The following is a 23,372-nucleotide window of genomic DNA, read 5'->3' on the forward strand; positions in this document are numbered from 1 at the left end:
TAATGTAACAGCCTCGCTTTTCTCCAATTATTGTTTAGGGAAAAAGAAAGAGCACATTTGGTGTCATTATTAATTGCCCAATGCCTGTTTTACCCCTTTTTCGATTAATGAGTTTCATTCTAGTTCTGTGCTGGGGCTAGTTTGGCTCCCAGTTGCTTCAACTTGCGAACCACTTAAGAACCAGTTTGCTTTTCCGCTGACCAGAGCCTGCGAGAAGCCACCTCATGCCACACTTTAAGTCATGCCTTTTCCAAGACAACGCAACAACAACCACAACCACAACAACAACATGCTTTTCCTTAATAACAACAATACAATAACAACTCCTGAAGTGGTACAGTGGTGTATTATACTGTTTCATAGTGGCATAATCCACTTTAAACGTAGTAATTCACTGTCTGTCTAATCAGTTACGTCCCCATACATGTAATGGGTTTTCAGTTTTTATTGACAATGTATGGCAGAGATAATTTTAGCCTAGCCATTGAATACATTCTGACTAATCGATAACAAATGGCAAAAAAAACTACAAGGACATTTTTGTTATTGTTGGTATGTTTAATGGTAGAATGAGATACAAATTATATAAAATTCCCCTTTGTGAAAAATGAACCTAGCATATTTATGGGATATAAATGATTCACTATAAATGCTCTCAATGAATAGTTTCCTTTTGCTAGCACAGTGATAGCAAACGGGTTTAGAAACCAACACACTGCTCAGTGGTTCACAATACTCTGAGGCGTTAGTTCACCAAGGCAATTGTATGTTTGTGTCAATCTAAGTAAGGTAAATAAGAAAACATATTCAAACATCAGCTATAAAGGGCAACATGTCAATAAAGTAAACTCAAATTGAGTGAAAACACAATGTAAAGTTAAGCCATAAAGTTTGTTTTTCTCTGCCCTGACTAACCTCATATTCAGATGAAGGCTGTTTCGTGGTATTGAAGCTAAAACCATTGAAGCACAGTTTCCTTTTGTTCTAAGCATGAACTTCTAAAAGCATTCTGTTAGAATATCTGAAGAGTCTTGTTCCATAATACATGGTCAAAATATCTTAAATGTGGGATGGATCCAAAGCTTGATCGGTTTTAAATGCAATTAATAGGAAAGTAAATTGAATTAGCAAGTGCTAAATTGCAATGGAAGTCAATGCAGTATATCGAGAGAAAAAGGCTCTTTGCAATTAATGTTACCCAGAAACTAGTCCAAATGCCGACGTGCATTGTGCAGCAAGAGAGTGTTGTATTTCCAAAGGCAATAACTGTCAGCAAAAGACACTTATTTAACATGTCCCATATCCCATACAAATAATACAGATCATTTGGCAATCAAAGATGGTGCTCATGTGACTCTTGGGATCTTTGAGATCTAACAACATGTAAAATAAGTCACTATTTAGTGTATTATATATTACAACTTGTGTATTTACTTACGTAAACCATTGGTTGCTAAAATGCTGCTTGGATGGAGATTATTACCCAGTACTGCAGGCAACTTGGGCCTTCCAAAAACCCAATGAATCCTCTAAGATTTTTCCATCCAATTTGCAACACATACAACAAAACGAATTGATCTCTGTATTGTTTGGTGTGTTCCTAAATGCACTCTTTCTTTCTATCCTCTTTGCTTCTCTAGATGTAAATGACAACGTCCCATTTTTCACTTCCTCCATCTACGAGGCTTCGGTCACTGAAGGGGCGGAATCAGGAACCTTAGTTTTCCAGGTTTCAGCCAACGACCTTGACTTGGGTCTCAATGGCAAGGTAAACACACTCACACATGCACATACTCATACTGTCTTTAGAGTTGTGATGTTGCTTTTTCATTCAGTACCAGGTCAGCACCTATTTGTCTATTTAATTGTGTCTTCTTCAATTCCCCCTGCAAACTTACAGATCTCCTACTCCCTGCTGGAGGATCGCAGTGGAGACCACCAGTATTTCCGTATTGACCCGGAGCTGGGATTCATCTACTCTCAGTCTGTGTTTGACCGAGAGACCAAAAGCTCCTACCTGTTGGAGGTTCAGTCTATGGATGGCTGGGAGTCAGCTCGGCCTGGCAAACATGGACAACCCAACTCTGGTATGTTAGGCTCACACTGCACTGAACATTATAAATAGGTTAGGTTATGTTTTCTCTGGTGTTCTTGCAGTTCACCTGATTATTGAACCTTTCAAGTATCTTCAGGGCTTTGCGCCCACAGATGTTAGCTGATAGACCTGGCTTGCTGTCGGAATTCTGCTTCATTCCAAATGTGTTAGATGATGTTGAGGCAAGGGCTTTTTCACACCAAAAATGAAATAGAATCCATGTGAAGGACCTTCCACAAACTATTGCTACAGAGTTGGAAAATTGTCTTAAATATCATTTTATGCAGAAGCGCCATTGTTCATCCTACACCGAATAGTTGGAACTGTGTTCTAAGGCATGAAATGTTCTTCTGACTTAATAAAACCAACCGGATTATTCTAATTAGTGAAGAATGATTCCATCAACCTAGACAAGACATTTGAAGTTCTGCAGAGGAAAATCTAAAAATCTGAAGTTAATGTAAATATACACGCTAACCAATCCAAACGTGGCATCTTCCCTTAAGTAATACAAAAAGGCCTTCTCCTCTGTGATCAGCCATAATGCATGTAATCCATCTTTAATGCCAAGTAAATACATCCAGGTTTTCTGTTTCTCCTATTGTCTTTTGGAAGTGTTGCTGTATTGTTTTATTGTGTTCTTATTTTCTGCGATGGAAATGATCTACCATGCTGTACCTAAACAATTTCCACCAACAGAGGCAATAATAAAGTATTGATCTCTGTTGCTGATTGAAACAGCATGGCTTATCCACTTGTTATTTCATCTTCAAAGTCCCTTTGCTGCCATGGTGATGAATGACAAATGCAACTCTATTAAAGTCAGCTTTGCTGTTATGTTGCACCTAGCATAATAAAGATAATTTTGACTGATTGCTTTTTGGAATCATAAAATCGATTGCTCAATGCCGTAACCTTTGTTCATGTGCGTACATCTGTTCTTCAAGAGTCGTACCTCGTAGGTTTTCACCTCTTTTTTCTTTTTTCAAACACACCTGCACACACCACACAGTCACAGAACACAGAGAAGGTTGGACCGAAATGCAACAGAAACTATCTTTATTTGTGGCCTGGTCCAAACAAGGCTAAGGAAAACAGAACAGAATTTCTACTGAGGGAAAACAAGAAATGGGACTTAAATACAATCAGAACTAGCGAGGGGATATTTTTGCCAGTGTGTACAGAAGATCAGGTGGTTTTAGGGCCAATGTGGAATAGGTGGAACTAATAATTCCAGGAAAAACAATAAAAATAGGTAGGGTCCTAGGGTTCTGGTGGAACCAAAAATACTTGAGGACTATAGGGAGTCCAATTAGGGGTAGATTTACACGTGTCTAAAAATGGTTTGGCATCAAACAACGTCATAAATGACAGTATGTTAGTTGTAGGGAGCTTTATGGGAATATGTGGACTAACATTCATCATTAAGCTAAATTACGTTAGCCCAGGCAGCTAATATTGATCACAAGGTTTTTCTTAACAGAATGGGATATAGATTTAACCAAAAATACTAAAGCTGCTTTTAAGATCAATATGAAGAATAGGAAGAACAACTGTTTACTCCCTTTCACAGCTGGGTCTTCTTGCATTGAATAGGTTTTAAACTAAATTACGTTTTGGCATTTTAGCTTTGGGTGCCACAAGGAAATCCATGTCAGGAGGCTCCTCAAAAACTGTGTACTTAATATTTATGGTACCTAATAATAGTTTTATCTGCATATTATAACTCCTGTAAGCTAGTCATTTCCATGGCTAGTGTGGCTCACTGCTTCCACCCAGCTGCCATTGCTCCTCAATTGGAAAAACTGGTGTGGAAATACTTTGACAGTCAAACCATAGTGAATTTGACAAGTGCCATGTAGAGACACTGAAATATTCGTACAACACATTCTACCGAAAATAATTTCCTAAACTAAGCATTATGCATGGCTGTATGTTCTATTCTATGCACGAGTTAGCGTTGAACCCATTAATTGAAAGGGCTTTTCCATCATATCGTAGCATTCGCGGCTCCGCCGCACAGCAGGCTAGCTATTTGAATAAGGAGGACACGGAGGATCCAGTTGAACCAGAGAACCGGGTTTTATTACCCTTACCGCCCTGTCCAGCTAACTAGGGCAACATCTTTCCCCCATAAACACCCCCCCCAACCCCCACACACACACACACTTTTGAGTCTCTCCCTTTGTCAGCGCTGAGGGGTCGCTACAATATTTACTCAAATTAAAGCGCAGTCGTTAAGACAAGACATTTTTTATTCTGCAGTTGCAGCAATTACATTTAATGCAGTTGCTACCAATGCCAATGGAAACATACTCAACCCTAATCAAATGAATGTAAACAAGAATCTCTTCAAGCCAGACCTGACATATACGACATGTGTAGTTATTTCAGATATAATCTGTAGTGGCACTTCAAAGAAGAGTTCACCGGTTATTAAACCAAACGCTTTCATGGAAAATTGTAAACAAATTATTGCGCGAAGGATTTAGATTCTGTTAATATTAGAGCGTTAATCCAGTTTTTATTATGATGGTGGCTGCTTTAATATTGACGGAAAAAGAGGGGCAAGCAGAAAAAAAAAGAAGACAGCTGCTCTGTAGACTTCATTTAAGGCTCCAAATCTTTATTCAAGGCAGCAATAATCTCTGTTTTCCTCTTGCTGTCTCTTCCCCACATCTGCTCATCTCTCCCTGCTGAATGACCAAAAGCCATCTTTCTCTTTCCGTCTGGCTCCCCCTCTTCCTCAGTCTCTCCATTTCCCTCTCATTTGCTGCCAGATGAAATGCATACATGCTCCAACGGTAAAATAGAGACACACTGAGAAATGAACAGATGTTGAGACAGATGGGTGGATGCAGTGAGAGGTGTTGAATAAACACCAAGACAGACCAGGATCTATTTTTAATAATTATGATCATAGATTATTAACAGATCCTCTCTCTAGGTTTAGGTTTCACTGTGACATTTGTGGCAGTGTAAACAGAAGTTAAATATTAAGCAGAGCGGAGACTAAGAGACCGCTGTTATGCTTTGGGAGGTTTTTATTTTTATTTTTTATGTTGTGAATATTATATGAGGTGGCACGAAGAGGCTGGATGACAAGCACATTAACAGATAGTTAACACGTTATCACACAGCTAAAACATAGCATCACAAGTAAATATAATTGTAATTGTTGTCGATTAAAGTGTAGACTAGTGTGAACTTCAATCAGCAATCGTTAAGCTTGTGGTGGAAACATTTCAGCAACACATCTGGAAGAGCTGATAAAATATGACTTTTTTTCTGAAAGTGGGCTCAAACACACAAAAGAAAAGAGGAATGACATATAAGATTTTCAAAAGAGTGGAAACGTATTGTTTTGCATTTTTAAAAAAAGGCAAAATATCAAACTATTCCATCACTCACTGATGACATGGAGATTTCTTTTCATCCATACATCATTCATAATTCATTTTCAAATGATAGAATTGATATAAATATGATTTATCGCCAGACGCTCCTTAAATCCAAGACTGGTCTTCCCCCTCCCGTTCAGCTTCCTTTTGTCACAGATGATCCCATCCTGTTTTCAAATAACTTTTCCCATGCAGGGAACACTTTTGTCTATTGGTGGCTGCAGTCTGAAAATATTCTCAGGAAAATGGTTATTGTAACTTGCTTACATGCCTTAATTAATGTCTGTGGTAATTTCATACTTTTAAAAAAAATCACGTTGTATTCTATGACATAAAATGTGTCAGTGAATGTCTGAAGCTTCTATGTGTCTTTAATAAGGCGATGCTTACAAGAAACTAATGAGACTATATGTCATCCTGCCAAACATTAGCCGCCTTTAGCTTAGCGGTGGTGATCGGAATTCATGTAACCGCGATTTCATTAATTAATAGCCTAACATTAGCTTTTACATTGCGGCAATTGCATTTACACATTGAAAATCATGACAGTGGTGTATCTATGTGGAGATTATCCTTCCGAACTAAATGTGTTAGTGTCATAAACAAACGTTTTCCTCAAAGCTTATTTTATGCCATACACCAAGGGCTCCCTCCCCATCTATTTTTTAATTGTTTTTTTGTCAATGAAGTGCTTGTGATGCTTCCTTTTGGGTCAGCCTACACCAATACCTCATAACCTCACCACTCTATTAGAATACAATTACTCTTTCCTCCTAATAAACATGCCACAAATATAATAATAATATTAATAATTGCCAAGTGCTTAGGACTACAATGACATGAAATCAATTACAACTTAAATACAAATTAAATGAGTATGAAATACCCAAAAGTATTTAAAGGACAAAAATCATATTACAAAATAGTCAGACTTAATAAGATAAGAATAAAGATGTTTAATTTGGCTCCTGGTGAAAGCTCTCTATGGTCGGAAACATTTGTCATAATGAACCATTCGCTGCAGTTCTAACCAGTTCTTAGCACACGGGCTGCCAGCTTTAATCACTTTTTTTGTTAAGAGAAAATATTGATCTTGAGTGCTCACCAGCATTTAATGTCTTTCCTAAGTGTGGATTCCTCACCTGCAATACATCTGTTTAGTTTTTTGCATAATGGTGATTGGTACAATGATCCATCTTTTAATGTGTTTACAGTATTGTTACACACAAAAACGTTTGTTTCAATTAATATAAAAAATGCCATTTTTTATCATGTGATCTGTCAAGAGCTTCAAAGTTGTTTTTCTATATGTTAACACGAAGAACACCTTGTTTATAGTGAAAACATGTCAGACATTAATTATTCTGAACATAACTTCTCATCTCTTTTTTAATTCACAAAACATCACATTACTCAAGAGCTCCAAGATGCAAACCCTCAAGCGGCATCTGAAAAAATCTACTGTGCTAAAAAAAAAAGCTGGAGGCATGATAATGACTTTTTTTTCTTGAACCGTGAACAACTGCACTAATCAACTGCAGCCTAGAGACGGCAGAATGTAGTCCAAAAAAGAACCTTGATAACAGTTTCACACTTTTACCAAGCCCTTCTGTTTTTTACAAGCTAGTGTGCAGGGTGGGGTCGGGTGTGTGATTTCTACACATGCATGGTGGTTGAGGTGTCAAAGCATAGATGAACAGGTAGCATTGGCAGATGGGAAGGGGGATCAGGCAAGGCTCATGTCTTCTTCCTTCTACCTTTCTCTCCTTCTGACAGATTCCGAACACGTGCGAAAGTCTGACATCTGCGACTTGTTTTGTTCTAGCTCCGAGGGGCTGCATTACTTAGCGATCTGTGCCCTGAACTGTGTAGCATCTCTTCCGCCCTGGCTTAAATAATTGATCTCATCTTGAAGCGTGTGTTGCAAATTATGTTCATTTTGATACCCATATCAAAGGAAGCTTAGTGTGTTAGGTTGTTCAACTACCGAGCCTTACACCGATTCCCCCAGGGCGCTTTGTACTGGGCTCAGCCTGCAGTCGGAAGCTGAGGGAAAAAATGTTTTAAAAAAAAGCTGGATTTAATGGTGAAAAAGACAGAAGTAGTGGAAGCAGATTTTAAAGAGGTAGACATTAGCGGATGGAAGAAATACATAGATTTAGTTTTTGTCTACGTGCATGACCTTCCTATCCGTGTATGTATGTGCGTGCCTGCTAAATAAATGAATAAATTGTTGCTATCCAACGAAAGATAGACAGATGTTCGTGTTCTTGTTGACAGAATAAGAACAACCTCATGTTTATCCTCTTTCTCTCTCTCACTCTTTCTTATCTATTTTCAGACACAGCGTATGTTCGTGTTTTCATCAGCGACGTGAACGATAACAAGCCAGCATTCGCACAGGCGTCCTACGAAGTCGATGTGGATGAGGATGCTGACGTAGGCTTCGCCATTCTCACCGTCAGTGCCAATGACGGGGACGAAGGTGGGTGGCATGGATAATGTGTGTATTTGTGTGTGAAGGAGGCGATGTAGATACAAAATGAGAGAGGAGTGATGTAAATCCATAATGGAGCACATTTACTTACATTGCCTAAGTGTTACTTTTCCCTTCACTCGAAAACGTTTGACTGCTTCTGTTCGACCCCTTTCTGATGAGAAGAAAAATAGCTGTTTACGACTCATATGTAGTGAAGTCATGAAAATGGCAGCAATATTTGAGTGTTACTAGAGGCGGTACAAAAGCCCTTTCAATGGTACAATGGTACAATGGTACCATGGTTCAATGGTTTTATATTGAGGAAGAAGTTCTCAAGGGCTGAATTGTGCACTTTATACTTCTTTGGCTGTTTTTTTCACTTAGGTCTTAATAAGATGTTGATTAGACCACAGCTGGTACATATCCTTGGAATCTTTATTCGTGTTGACTTCTCCAATAATTCTCCAACTTCAGTGGCAACATGGCAGGATTTCTATTACCCAACAGTTTAAAAGTGTAGTGCACATTTATTTCTGGTTTTGCCATTCCATTCATTCAAACTTCACTGTGGGAAGTAAAGTGTCAAAAACTACAGCACAATCTTTCTAATAGCATGGTGCAGAAAGAATGGCTGGAAACCAGAAATTAGTTAGCAACTTAGCATTTCTGATTTGCTCAAGGTTTTTTCTTGAATTAGTCTTCGGATAGATACCAGAAATAAGATCTGTGTTTCACACTTTTGTACTACAACATCAAAAACATCAATAAATAACCCAATGGATATTTTCTGAAGATTGTATTTGTCTTAAAAACGGTGTTAACTAGTGGCTAAATACTGTAAGACTTCTAAACACCACACGCCAAACATTAGCTGCCCTTGGGAAGTGTAGGTGACATGAAGTCTGTGACGGTGCCGTAGTTCCGATACAGCCTGAAATTAGCTTTCTAGCTCTGGCTATCACATTTACACTTCAATTATTATAAAAGTAGTGTTGATATGAGTATATTATCCTGCTGAACAGAACATGTTGGTATTATAAACGTGTTTTGCCACAGAGCTTATCTTCTGCAATATTCCAAAATCCTATAAATAATTCCCATTGGCTTTTTGTCAAAGGAGCCCTTGGGGTGATAACATCAAAGTCTGCCTACAAAAACATGTTATCACTGCACCATTCAATTCTAAGTGTGCACATGCTATTCCTATTGTCAAGACACTCCATTCAGTATTTTCTGAAAATAACTTTGGAAAACCCAAACAGGAATTAACATTTTGAAATCAGGTATAATTTAATAGGAAAAATATTTTTCCATTTTGGCTATCACCCTATGTTTATTGCATCGGCCTATAACAGATTGACCTTTCCAGTAAAATATCACAAATTAAAACAACGGGTAAGGATCTGAGAGCTTGCTAATATCCCTCCTTACAAAGATTTAGTTTTGATATATTACATGGCGAGACACTGGGCTGTTATGGCCAGAGGCAAACGTCAGCCCATGACAGAAGAGACCAAACGGTTTACACCTCTGAGGACTGAATAGCTTCTCACAAAGCATTGCAATACCTTACACTATCAAAAGGCATCTAGTAAGTTGTAAGAGCTATTTTCAGAATATGACTAGTACTTATAGATGAACAACAAAATCAGAAGGAAAATAGCTCATTGTTAGTGACTTGGGCTAACAGAGGGGTTCTACAGCAGACAATGAGAACAGTAAAATGTCCTGTATTCATCAGACTAGGGAACGTTCGGGGAAGTAGGTGACTCTTTAAATAGCCGTCAAAACTGGATAAATACTGGTAAATCTAAAAGTCACTCCTTTTGTTTCTACCAGCTCCTTGTAAAAATATAGTTTTATCAGATATGACGCTTTACTTCACCAGTTGGTGCCAACTGTGTCCATCTACACTGGATATGTAGTGTAGAGTGAGTTCCTTCAGAGCCTTTTAGCTGGAAATGGCCGCCCACGCTGTTAATGAGTGAGCCTGAAAGTACAGCAAAACAAAAACAAGTGTGCACCTTTAAGGCTTAGAGGCAATGTGCTGAATGCATTTCCTCTCCTCATAACAAGTTTGCAAAGCCAATTTTCTTCACTGTTTACAACCATGTTTGCTACAGCAGGCTTATTATATTCCTATGCATTTGTGGGTGCAGTGTTATGGCAGCCACCTGTGGATCAGTAGAAAAGTTTGTAAACCATAATCAGGAATATGTATTCATGCGTGCATGATCATTCCATCGCACTTGCACAAAAACAAACACAATAGGATTAGATTCATAAAAACCTTGCTCAGGAAGATAAAGTTATGGCATGGGATGATTAACCTTCAGTATCAGAAATCATATAAGAAATGGAATAAGAAATTCACCGAAAACACAGACTGTAAAATATCATCCCAATCTATCCCAAGCTCTGCAACAAACGGGATTTCTCACGTTCTAGTTTCAGTTGTCGTTCTTTGTATTGTTTGGTTGGTTTACTTAGTGACATATTTATCTTCTGGAATGTATTTGTTTACTTCGTGTATACATTGTAATCATGTGCAATGGACTCTGTATTAAACAATTATCTGGGAGCTGTTATATCTGACTTAAAGTTTTTTTTTAAACTACAGCAGAAGAGTCTAAGTTACGACAGCTAATTCATTGTGTTAAGCCAATTTGTTTAAGCTAAAGTAGGGTTAGAGTTGGATGGAAATGGACACAACAAATGTAATAATACCTAGCATTAGTATTTTAAAATGTATTCTTCTGTCATTTACATGGTATGTTGTTTTATAATTATTCAATAGAACTCTTACATTTAAAAGGTCATGGCTTTGCTGTCAATCACTGCTTACAAACAGGAAGTCGAGCATAGTTGATCACAAGTAACTGCCAGGGCAATACGACTTTGTCTCTATTTTTAGAGATGATGCGACTAAATTTGGAATTGCAAATACGCCTCGGTTTTATGACTTTACTTTCCTGGGATGGAGAAACACATCTGGCTTGTGCTTGTTTAAAAGAGACGGCTTATAACATCAGAGAACACGTCAATACCTTACAACATCTTTAGAGTTGTCTACATGCGTCCGTTGGTGATTGGCTTTGTAAGTCATTGTTTCAGCCAGACTCTCTTTGCTCACTTGCACTTTTTTATATATAAATGAAAAGACATTGAATACCAAAGGAGATACAATTTCCTGGTGCGAAGTACAGTTCAAGTGATTATTCAGCAGCATATGCTTCCTTAAAAAATTCATCTGGTGCATCTGGTATTACAGCAAAGCATGAAAATGTGAGGGATAAAAATGCTGGCGGATGAGTTCTATGTCTATGATCCAGGTGCTAAGGTCATTTGTCTGTATTAACTTTAATAACCGCACCTTAAGTTCAAGCTGAATTTGATAAACATTTTCCCTCACACCATCAGACTCTACTTTGTCAGACCGTTTTTGTGTTCGATCAAAATGGTCTGACATCTCGGGCTCATCATGTGTCTGTTACGGTTCACCTGTGAAAATTGTACCTCCCCATTGTGAAGCAATACCTTTGGGTAGGAAATTAAAAGTCAGTGTCAGCTTGAAAACCCACACTTGTCATCTTCATTCATACCAATTGAATTTCCCCTGAAAGAGATTCCTTATCGCGCATCAACTGTGCAAACAAAGCAAGTTGTTGAGAACCTGGTTTGAAAGCCAGAGCCGGTCAATATCAATGCACTTAGAGGTCTCATTACCTTCTATTTTCTGTCCAGGATATCAGAGAATAGTCTTCAAAGATCTCCATATCCTTCAAAATCTTTAAAGTGTTCTACATGTGCCCGTTGATGATTGGCTTCGTATGTCAACTTTTCAAACACACTCTCTTTGTTCACTTGCCCTTTTTTCATTTTCATAAAACATTTTAAATACCACAGCAGATCCAAGTTTTTGGTGTGAAGTACATTTCAAGTGTTGATTCAGCAGCATATGCTTCTATATATTACTCTTATAAAACTTTTTTTAAAAAACATGACTGCAAGAATACATTTGATCTGATTTGTATCTGCTTTTACAGCAAAAATGTGTGTGAAAGATGAAAAAGCACTAATTCATGTTGACAAGTGTATTCAAAGGCCATGCTGAAATCACCCCTGCTGGAATTGAACTTGCGTCTCCACTGTTGATAAGTTAGACTTGTACCATACAGGTGCTTTACTCATTTGTCTGCCTTAACTTTAATAACTGCACATTTGTGTCAAAAAGTATAACATTTCCCCTCAAACCATCAGACTCTACTTTGTGCCATTGTGTTCGATCAAAATGGTCTAACATCCCGGGCCTGTTATGGTTCACCTGTGATGATTGTCCTTGTGTAGAATTGAAAGTCAGGGTCAGATTGAAATGGGTAACAACACTTGTCATCACCATTCATACCAATTTAATTTCCCCCCGGAAAGACCCTAGGATTGTATTTCAAGCATCGACTTCCCAAACAAATTCTGCCTGTAAGCAAGTTGTTGAGAATCCTGTTTGAGGGCCAGAGCCAGTCGATATTGGTGCTCATAAAGGTCTCATTATCTTCCATTTTATGCCCAGGACCTCAGAGAAATAATCTTTAGAGTTCTGCTCACCTCACTTTACCCCTGATTGACGTAACAAAGAAGTGACACTCAGTGCTGATACCAGCTACTGGAAGTTGTGGCTTGGCACAGCAGTAAGGATCCATTTTACCCTTTTTTTCTGGTGCTTTGAGAATCACAGTATATTTTTCATATTATTTGTTGCAGGCTTAGTGCAATTATGTTTACGAATACACCCCTGAGAGTTTCTTGCCTTGGTGTCACAGCTATACATACACAGAGGCCAAACATTGTGATTGTGAAGGAGATCACTTTGTCAGGGAAATGGTCATAATAATGAGAAGGATACATTGTTTATGTTAAGATAAAGGCAAAGGGTTATCTCTAATCTCTTATATTATATTGCGTTTATCATAGAGGAGTGCAGAAACCTGCTTTATGACTCAAAATCTTGCTGTGATAACTATACAGCTGCACATATACACAGATATGCTTACTGATTTAGGTGAGTGTTAGAACCAGCTGTAGTCAAGGAAAAGGGTTATCAGCACCGACGGAGAAACGGAGCTGTGTTCGTGTTAGATTTTTCTATTTCTGTTGCACAGTGGGGGTTAAATTGATGGAAGATGGGAAGTAATGAGGACAATACAAAGCTTCATATCGCCTAAGGTATGGGGGTAGCATATATGATGCATAAATTAACTGCACATTACTAGTCAATGTAACATTGTGTAAAACTCAAGATTCAATTACATTCTTAACATATGATCACCTCAGTAAAGTTTCTCTATGGATGACTTTATATCTTTGGGAATGTGCTATCATGCTAGCCCTAGCTCATTCTCACATCCTCAAGGTATTACAGGTGGCTTGAGTCTTTAAAGAGGACAACAGCTGTCAACTAGGACTATCTATATTTTTGTTACGTAATCGTTTTCACATTGGAGCTGTAAACCCATCTTTCAGCAGAGCAGGGTGGACCCAAATGGAACACAGAGAAGAAATTGTATTTCAGGTTATCCAGGCAGGACCCCACTTTTAGGACTTTAACAGGAAACACTGACAGATCATGACAAAATCCTTCCACAATAGTTAAGGTGTTTATTCAGAGTCCGTAGGGACTTGGCTTGGGAACTGGAAGGTTATCAGTTCAAGTCCCAGAATGACTAAATACTACCAAGGTGTCCCTGAGCAAGGCACCTACACTGCTCCACGGGCACCGTATATAATGGCAACCCACTGTTCCAAACACGAGGATGGGTCAAAGCAGAATGTACATTTCCCCACTGAGGGAGTATTAAGGATATATTCTCTTCCCTCTACCACATACACTTCCAACAAACCAGAAGGATCCGGAAGTGGTAAAAGTCTTTCCGGGTTTTTAGCTCATTGCATCACTAGATCGACCCTCATTTTTGTCTGACAAAAGTTTAATAAAAACCGAATGAAAACTCTTGGCCGGTGCTTTCAGAACTGCTGCTCTTAAGGACAGAGAATAAAAGAAGGAAATATATTTATGTTGTTGTAGCTGCCACATGCTGTTTATGGCAATGTAGAAAGGCTAACTCTGTGCTCTATATGATTCACATATCAATGTCATTACGTAACAGAATAGTGAATCCATGTAAGCAGTGTAGCGACTGTATCCTCTCTCCCTAAGACTGTTGTTTATCAGTATCACATTTTCTGTTGGTTAATGTGACTGTGCAAGTGTTTGTGTGTGTCTCCTTTTCCCTCCCTTCTCCCTTGTCTTTATACTCCACTTCTATTAAAGCAAAGCACCAAGGGAGATGAAAAGAGTTTTGAAATTGGTACATCTGGGAAAAATGGATTAATTTTCTCTTCATTTATCTGTTTATTTTAACCGTATTACCCCTTGTGCTGTTTCTTTTGTCCTTCGGGTCTCAGTATTTTTCTAAATACTTAAGAGATTGAGAAAAACACTGCGATGCAATTGCAAATATCCCCCAATGTCTCATTTAAAATGCCAGCAGACAGACGGTACAAAACGATGTGGATTAGTGCATTCTCCTCTCTCCTTCCTTGACTTTCATCTCGCTAATAAGCTGAGAATCTCATCTTGTCTTCTGAGGTTTCTCCTTTCCCTTTCATATTAACATGAGGGCTGCTCGATTCAACACTGATTGAGATGCAGACCTTCGCTTTACCAGTAATTGCATTGAGGGGGAACATTTTGTTGATCATCATCTAATAGACTTTATTAAAGATGCATTGCACAGCTTAAAAACAACAACATTATTAAGTGAAGTGGAGAGACAACTTTCGAGATAAGGGGGAGGTGAAACTACACAGCGATATTATTCTAGATTGCTTTGAATAATTAATTATTAATTATTCAATAAAGATCTATACAAGCGTACATGTGTTAGTGTCCTTGTAATGCTACTGACATTTGTGAGACAGGCTTTTCTGCCTCAAATCTGATGAGTTTTTAAGATTTATATTCAACACTATGTTATAAAAGCCGCTATCCCCCACACCAATACTATTGTATATTAAATAATTATTTTTATGTTGATTTCCACATTTAAAGTCTTTATTATGTGCGTTTCAAAACACAGAAATGCTCCCATCCTGTAATAATGATCCTATTGACGCTTGAAATGTTCTGAACTGTAGTAAGGCGAGGCAATTTAATCATATAGCACCGTTTTAACACCAAGCAATGCAATGTGCTTTACAAGAAAAACATTTGAAGCATTAACATAATGCATTTAAAAAAAACATATTAAAATGCCAAGCCAATACTCCAAAAAAAAGGATGTTGTACAAGGTGCATCAGAGGAAGTCATCAGACTGTTAATGCTGGCACATGAGTTCTTATTTTATATCATATGTGTTTTATTTATATTTTATTGGACATTTCAGTTACATTTTCTATGGCGATATATATTTTTGTATCTTTTATATTGCATATTCTCACTCCTTATAATAATATTATACATTTTATTTCATTTCATCTTTCATCTTTATTGATTGTAAAAAATAACTTTTTACTAATTTCCCGGGTAATTACAATATTTCAGATTCAGATGTTACTTTCCACTGTTAATTGCTTCATCACATGCATGTTAAAACACAGGTTTAAAATACACATATCAAATAAAATACATCCTGTATCTGTATTGATCTTATTGATGCTTGCAATGCAATTAGCTGTAGTATTGATATTTCCATACCTATCTGCCCACCCCCTCCTGTGTATTTCAATTTGTCATGCTTAATAGCCTCTTTATTGCTGATCCTGGCCTGTGTATTGTGCAAGAAGCCATATCAATGGTTATTGTGTGTATCTCTGCATACCTCTTTGTCAAAGTAAACACCATCCAATTGAATTATATCACATTCCGCTGCTGAGTTCAATTGAGCTATGGCCCTTTTGCCACAAATGGAAGACACTAGATGTTAATCACTTAGAACATAAGGAGTTCTTCAGGAACACAACCTGACAACAGCATTCAATGTCAGAACTGACATACCGTAGACACCAGTCTAAGGAAAGCTCAGAGTTGTTTTCTAGCCAGTATGGTAATGAAGCTATGCTCAATAAAGCTTGTGCACACATCCAGCAGTAAAGTGTACATGTTTCAGCACACAGGATCGCAGGTACCCACTCTGGATGTCTCTGGGGATTTTCTACTGTTTGAACCAATCCACCATTAACACACTTCTGTTGGATATAGTCTTAGCTATCAAATGTCTCTCATGTTCTACAAAGGGCTATATCTGACAGAGAATGGTAATGCATAACCTTATCATCAATGTTTCAGAGAGGGACGCTGCATTAAAACTATATATTTTTGAGATCTTTTTTAGACTATTTTTGATACTTTACTCCAGCACATCTAGAAGATAAGTGCTCAAGGCTTTCTGGATCAATTTTACACCTTTAAAAATTGCCCTTTAACAATAACTTTACAGTGTTTCAAACTGATTACATCTCCTTATTAATTATTAAAGCCATTATGATCTTCTGATTAATGTGTTTTTCGTGTGGTCGTTGGGTGCTTGAGTAAAGTAATGACACATTTGGCCTATAGGCAAATATATTACAAGCTGGCTATATATAAGTGACTATAAGTATTAACTGTAAAGATAATAAACATGATTTAAAAAAAAAATTAAAAGTGTGACCAACAATGTAGAAGCATTATGATACTTGGGCTTGAAATGTAGTTATGTGTTAATTGGGTAATTGTTAAAAAAAAAAAAAGAATATTGATGAGTGCATTTATCTATAAATAAACAAAGCTACATGTGCAGATACGTATATTTATAATGCATTATATACATTGTAGTCATGGAAAGTTTTACCAAACGGTCTGTGTATTCTTTTGGTGTTAGGTTCAAATCTAGCCAGATAGGCATTTTCTAGGAAATTAGGTTATGTTTATGGGATGTACCTATAATGCAAAATGTAATAAAAGTACATTATTTTATGTTTTTTCTTTATTTCCAAATATGGTCTACCTTGAAATGAAAGGGTAATTGTTACCTGATGTTGATTATTTAATATACATGTGACTGTTGAATGTCAGCTCTTCAAGTTGTGTTTGGATTGTGTCTGGTGTGAAACAGCCTCTTAACTAAAATCAAAAGAAATGTTTTGGTTTGAGAGCTAGGATGATAATTAGATAGCGGATCACTAACTGCTATTCCAATGCAACAGGTGTAGTATTCACCTTCGTGATGGCAGAGGCTGCTTGTTCTTTAATGGCTGATAACTATCAAAACAAACCAAACACTGGATATTTGATTTTACTCTACTGCCAGCTAAAGCAGATTGATGCTATCTATCTCAGTAAATGAAGACTGATCGGTGGAATGGTAGAAACAGACAGGAAAGGACTTCCAAACCTCCAAAGCTCTTTCATGTTACAAATACAAGATATAAGCTTCTGGCCAGGGCTCCAATACGACTTGCATGAGACTTGCAACTAAGGTTCATTTATACAATCCGTCATGCATTCTTTAACCTGTATCTTTTCCTGTTCTGCAGGTGGAAACGCTAAGCTTCGCTACCAGATCACATCAGGGAACACGGGAGGGGTGTTTGATGTAGAACCAGAGGTGGGCACTATCTTCATCGCCCAGCCACTGGACTACGAACAGAACAAAAGGTAGGAACACACTCAAGTTAATGCCTTTACTTCCAAATGTTGTGTTATTTCCCCTGTTGTATTCCTTTTTTTTTTTTTTTTTTGTTCCTGGCACTATATATGCAAAACCTTTAAAATCCATTTCTGATACTTCAAATCAACAATAGTTGAAGCGTTTAACACCATTTTGAGAAAGTGTTTTTACAAACATGCAATTGGCATCTTACTTTGTGAAAGCCCCTGACAAAGCTGATACTCCTGTTCAGGTACAAGCTCCATGTCCTGGCTTCAGATGGAAAGTGGGAGGATTACTCGACTGTGACGGTCAACGTGGTCAACAAGAATGACGAGGCTCCTGTGTTCACCGTTAACGAATACTACGGCAGCGTTACGGAGGAGCTGGATGGCTCACCGGTGTTTGTGTTACAGGTACATTCAAGTTAATATTCAGCTGAATGGAAGAGTTTGTGAGAGGTTTTGCAGTCATCTGTTTCTGTCTCATACTGCGCATATTTCCTGTGTTATCACCAAGGTGCAACTTCTGGGGCTGAAAAGAAACGCCAACAAGTCAAAAAAGATATCTGATTGTGTAGAAGTCTATGAAAAAATGACCCTACTAAACAACTCTGAATTTGTTCTTACCATTATAAAGCTCTATTACATTAGACAGAATACTAGATAGACAGAATACTATAGATAGCCAGCAGCTTGTTGAAAAAGATGTCAGATTGTGTAGAAGTCTATGAAAAAGTGGACCCTACAACATTTTTCATAGGAATTTATTATGTAAATTGCTAGTTTCAAGTCTCTTCAATACAGTAAGATGTGAGTTCCCAACATATTGTCCTGTCCAACACTAAAAAAGACTATGAGTGTATAATTAAGTTTGTGACCTTAAATTCTTTGACAGTTTGGTTTTGCTTTTGTGAAAGTTATTTGTAACATTTTGATACCCTGAAAATGTTTCTTTATAAGCGTTTGATTGAATGTCTGTATCAATGAATCAACAAATACAAAATAGCCAAAGAAGAAGATGCTTTTGTCTAATACTCTCTGAAATTAAGAAACCTTCTTTCAAAAAGTACCAGACATATTGAGGAGTCAATCCCTTCCTGTAATGAGAATGAAACGTTTAGCATGCATAGCAATAGTAACAATGTGGGAATGGAGCTTTATTAACAATCAATTGCAAACATAACTATAGGTTGTACAATGAATACAATGGCCTTAAAAGTCTCATATTACAATGTTCTAGCCTTGCAAATTTGTTAAAGCCTTTCTTATTTTCAAAAGTAACATTTTCTTCCGCTTGGAAAAGTCTGAGATTCGTTGAATTTGTCTTGCATTATTAAGTCCTGAGTAGAAAGAGTGTTTATATGTATAATTTCTTGAATTGATTTTTAGTTTGTGTTAATTTAATACTGTGTAGCTGTGTGTGGGCAGTTGCATGATGGCTAAAACTTTCATCCTGAAGCTATGTCTGTCTTTCTTTAAATCTCTTTCTTTGATTCAAGCTGATGTTCTTTAAATTACCACAGTTAAATAAATCTAGTTAAGATTGGTTGTAGATGTATACATCACTCTGAATTTGTTCTTACCATTATTTAGCTGTACTGCATTACACAAAATACCCATTCATTTATAGAAGCCCTGCTGCTCTCTACATATGTAAGAGCTCATTTCTCACTCTTTTAAAGTTAATTTTGTCTCTACATCACACTGAAATTACTGCCATGCTAAATTGAAACATATCTGTGCTGCCCAGGGTGTAATTGATGTTGATGTGTTGAGGTTGACTGAGAAGGAGCAGGCTGAAAGAAAAGAGCTGGGGTGAGAGTTGGGGTTGAGGAGGTTGGATTTCTTCCAGGCTTACCTACCGGAGACTTTAACTAACTAACTACACAGAGCTGCTCGGAAGTGCCTCCAGTCAAGATATCACACCAAGTCAGCAGCATTTGAATAATTAAATAGTGGGGAAAAAGTGATTACACTCTCATCAACCTCTCTGTGTTGCTTTGTGTTTGATGTTGTAGGTTACAGCATCAGATCCAGATAAAGATGCTGACCAGGAGGCCCTACGCTACTCTCTGCATGGCCAGGGTGCAGAGAGTGAATTCATAATTGATGAGATCACAGGAAAGATATACGCCCAGCGGACACTGGATCGCGAAGAGCGTGCCGTTTGGCGTTTTGTCGTGTTGGCCACAGACGAGGGCGGCGAAGGTCTGACAGGCTTCACAGACGTCATCATCAATGTTTGGGACATCAATGACAACGCGCCCATCTTCACCTGTGCCCCAAGCTGCCATGGAGACGTAGCAGAGAACTCGGTTGTGGGGACGTCTGTGATGGAGATGACGGCCACCGATCTGGACGACTCTGCGGTGGGCCAGAACGCTGTGCTGTCATACAGGATTATTGGTAGTTTAGATGCCACAAACGTCGATGTAGGAGGAGTGCCTACCTTCTCAGAAATGTTCATGATCAATCCCACCACTGGGACCATCACTGTGGCCATGGGAGGCCTTGACAGAGAGCAAGTGGAGTCCTACCTTCTGGTGGTGGAGGCCAGAGATGGTGGAGGGATGACGGGAACTGGAACTGCTACCATTCAGATCAAGGATGTGAATGATCATGCTCCAAGATTCATGGATCACTCCTGCATTGCAAGGATCTCTGAGAATGCAGAGGTCAATGCAGAGGTGAGTCAGAACTACAGCTATTTGTCACAGAAACCAATTAATTGTATTTGTTTTAAATCAACTCAGAATTTGGTGGCAATATTGAATATATTCTTCAGCATTCAATGTTTTATTTATTTATTTATTTTATTATACACGAGTTGTAGCTCTACTCATAGATCATTTCAGTTGAAAAGCTAAACCTTTAAAGGTAAATCCCTTCTCATTTTAACTATAAGTTTTGTGATTTCCTAGAAAATGCCTATCTGGCTAGATTTGAAGTATAAAACAACAGCTGATGTCTGACATCAAAAGTTGATTATTGCCATCTATTTAAGTAAATAAACTAAACTGACAGAGTAAAGACCTTTACCAAGGCCAATGGTGAATCCTCATGCTCTTTGAATGGTCTCATTTTCCAAATACGGAAGTCATTCTTCTCACTTTGGTTCATTCCTGTGGTTAAACGTGTTATGTGAAAACAACAGGGGTTTTACTAACAAGTTTTAGACTTGTTGTATTTTATTGATCAGAGCGTTTTAAGAACATGTTGAAATTAATCGTAGGGTCGCCGGTTCAAGGCCCCGAACAGACTTGAAATATGGAAAGTGGACTGCTACTTGGAGAGGTCCCAGTTCACCTCCTAGGCCCTGCTGTGGTGCCCTTGAGCAAGGCACCGGACCCCTCCAATCCCCTCTCCCCATTGCTCCCCGGGCGCTGCACAATTGCTGCCCACTGCTCCTAGCACTAGGATGGGTTAAATGCAGAGGACTAATTTCAGTGTGTGTGCTCTGCTGTGTGCATGTATGTGACTAATAAAGAGGGTTTCATCCTCCGATTCTATCTCTATCTATTCTATCAGTTCCTGTGTTGTTGTTACTAATTGAAGGGCCTTTACAGGATTTTTTTAACTGACTAATGTTTCCAATTATTCCGACTCTCTTGAATTGCCTATCTAACAATTGTATTCCGCACTGAGATTTGGGTCGTTCCAAAATTGAAAGTTTTTTTTTTTCCTTGCTACAACCTTCCACCAAGTTTCATTGAAAATCAGTGCCAAACAGGCAGAGACAGGCATCCCAAGCTCAAAAACACAACTTTTCAGGGGGTTACAATAAAGAAAGAAAAATCATTGTTACTGCTTGGACCTATTTAACATAGAAGAGCTGTTGCAAGTATATTCAATCATTTGACTAGCAAAGGGAAACTTGCATTATAAAATAACGCAGAGTTTTGCTATCTTCACAAATCTGAATACACATTGAAGGGTTCTCCCTCACTGCATGTATTTGCATGTTGAATTCCTTTTTAGATTTATTTTTGTCATTTATGTATCAAGAAGCAATTAATCCTGATAATTCCCAATTATTTGCATGATGTTTTTGCTTTTTCTAAGGTCCTAGAGATTGCTGCAGAGGACAGAGACACTGGAGAAAACGCCCTGCTGACCTTCAGTGTTGTGGCCGGAGACCAAGAGCAGAAGTTCTACATGGTCAGTCACAAGCAGGAGCAGCGCGGCACCCTAAGGCTGAAGAAACGCCTCGACTATGAACGACATAGCGAGCAAAGGTTCAACCTCACACTGAAGGTATGTCGCAGCTGTTCCTAAAAAAACCTTTGAAGGTTACTTTAATTCAGGCTGTGAATCAAAAAGTTTAACTTCACTTTTGTGGGAGGAACCTTCAGTGAAGGCTGCGCAGCATGTGTGAAGGGGATATAGAGAAATTGAGTCTGAGTGAAGACAGGCAAAAGCCAGATGATGACAGTGCTGTGGTAGCAGAATATGAAATGGATTGTAATTGGAATCTAATGATAGGGTACTTTCACATGCGGTATGTTCCTGGAAAAGTTTGAGCAATTGTGGTAACTGATGAAAAGAAATGTTTTGGGAAATTCACAAGCATTCACCTCATTAATTGTTTTCGTTCAATATTCGAAAACCCTCAAATCACCCTGTCAGTGCCTCTGTCAAAAGCCAAGACTTAGGACTGTCTAGGTGAAGAGAACTATAAAGTCAGTCACAGAAGTTGTCACATGTCAGCTACAGACAAGAACTTTAAAGCTTCCCGAGACAACTTCTCATATTTGAGGTAGTGAGAGGTAGCTGTTGGGAAGGTACCAGGAATCATCTGCAGAACACAGTTACATATCAATCTTGCTTATACTGCTTTAGAATGCAAAGGTTGGACAAAATACTTCAAATTATTATTATTTTCGATTAAGTAATACTACCGTGTTGAAACTTACAAAAAGTATTTGCATCTAAATATACTAGCAGCAAAAGTAAAAGTACTACCACCTAACAAATATAAGATGATATGATACAATATTATACGTTATTTGATTGCAATAATTAAAAGAATAAGACACCCTCTGTCCACAGACCTTTGATTCAGATAAGGACATATCTCGTATAGAAAAATAACAGAACTTCTTCCATTTTCTTCCATAAACAAAATTGGAAAAACCTCAAGCACAGTAAAGTGAAGTTGTAATTTAGTACAATATTTGAGTAAATGTACTTCAGTTTAATTTCGGGGTACTTGTACTTTGTTTGAGTTCTTGAGACTGTATGAGGTTTCTGTTTCAGGTTGAAGACCTGGACTTTTCCAGCCTGCTGCACTGTGTGGTGGAGGTAGAGGACTACAATGACCATGCTCCCGTCTTCATTCCACACCTCCTGTCACTGGCCCCCCTCCCTGAGGATATCAGCGTGGGGACCAGTGTAGCCCGTTTGGTGGCCAGCGACTCTGATTCAGGACAGAACCGCGACATCACCTACAGCCTAACAGAGGACTCCGATCCTGAAGGGCTCTTCACCATTGACCAGTCCGGTGTCCTCTCTGTGGCCCGGCCTCTGGATCGGGAGAAGATAGCACAGCATGCCTTGGTTGTCATGGCAACAGATCATGGTGTTCCACCTCTAACAGGTAGTGCCACTGTCCAGCTGCCACTGTTGGATGTGAACGACAACGGTCCGGAGTTTGAGGTGGCATACTCCCCAGTAGTGTTCGAGAACGTGGCAGGACCACAGGTAGGTTTGAC

At 38.4% G+C, this 23,372-nt stretch overlaps 1 protein-coding gene across 1 annotated transcript in view; it reads left to right on the forward strand.

Moving 5' to 3' along the window:
• The window catches only part of si:ch211-186j3.6 (neural-cadherin), a 357,101-nt gene that overhangs the window by 188,555 nt on the left and 145,174 nt on the right, over window positions 1-23,372 (forward strand). Inside the window, 8 exon segments of the mRNA XM_063881691.1 lie at window positions 1,641-1,768; window positions 1,901-2,087; window positions 7,838-7,981; window positions 17,547-17,667; window positions 17,913-18,075; window positions 19,680-20,348; window positions 21,724-21,915; window positions 22,918-23,361. Of these exon segments, the coding sequence (XP_063737761.1) occupies window positions 1,641-1,768; window positions 1,901-2,087; window positions 7,838-7,981; window positions 17,547-17,667; window positions 17,913-18,075; window positions 19,680-20,348; window positions 21,724-21,915; window positions 22,918-23,361 (2,048 nt within the window).

The sequence above is a fragment of the Eleginops maclovinus genome, chromosome 4 (assembly GCF_036324505.1).
Source record: "Eleginops maclovinus isolate JMC-PN-2008 ecotype Puerto Natales chromosome 4, JC_Emac_rtc_rv5, whole genome shotgun sequence".
Classification (NCBI taxonomy): domain Eukaryota; kingdom Metazoa; phylum Chordata; class Actinopteri; order Perciformes; family Eleginopidae; genus Eleginops; species Eleginops maclovinus.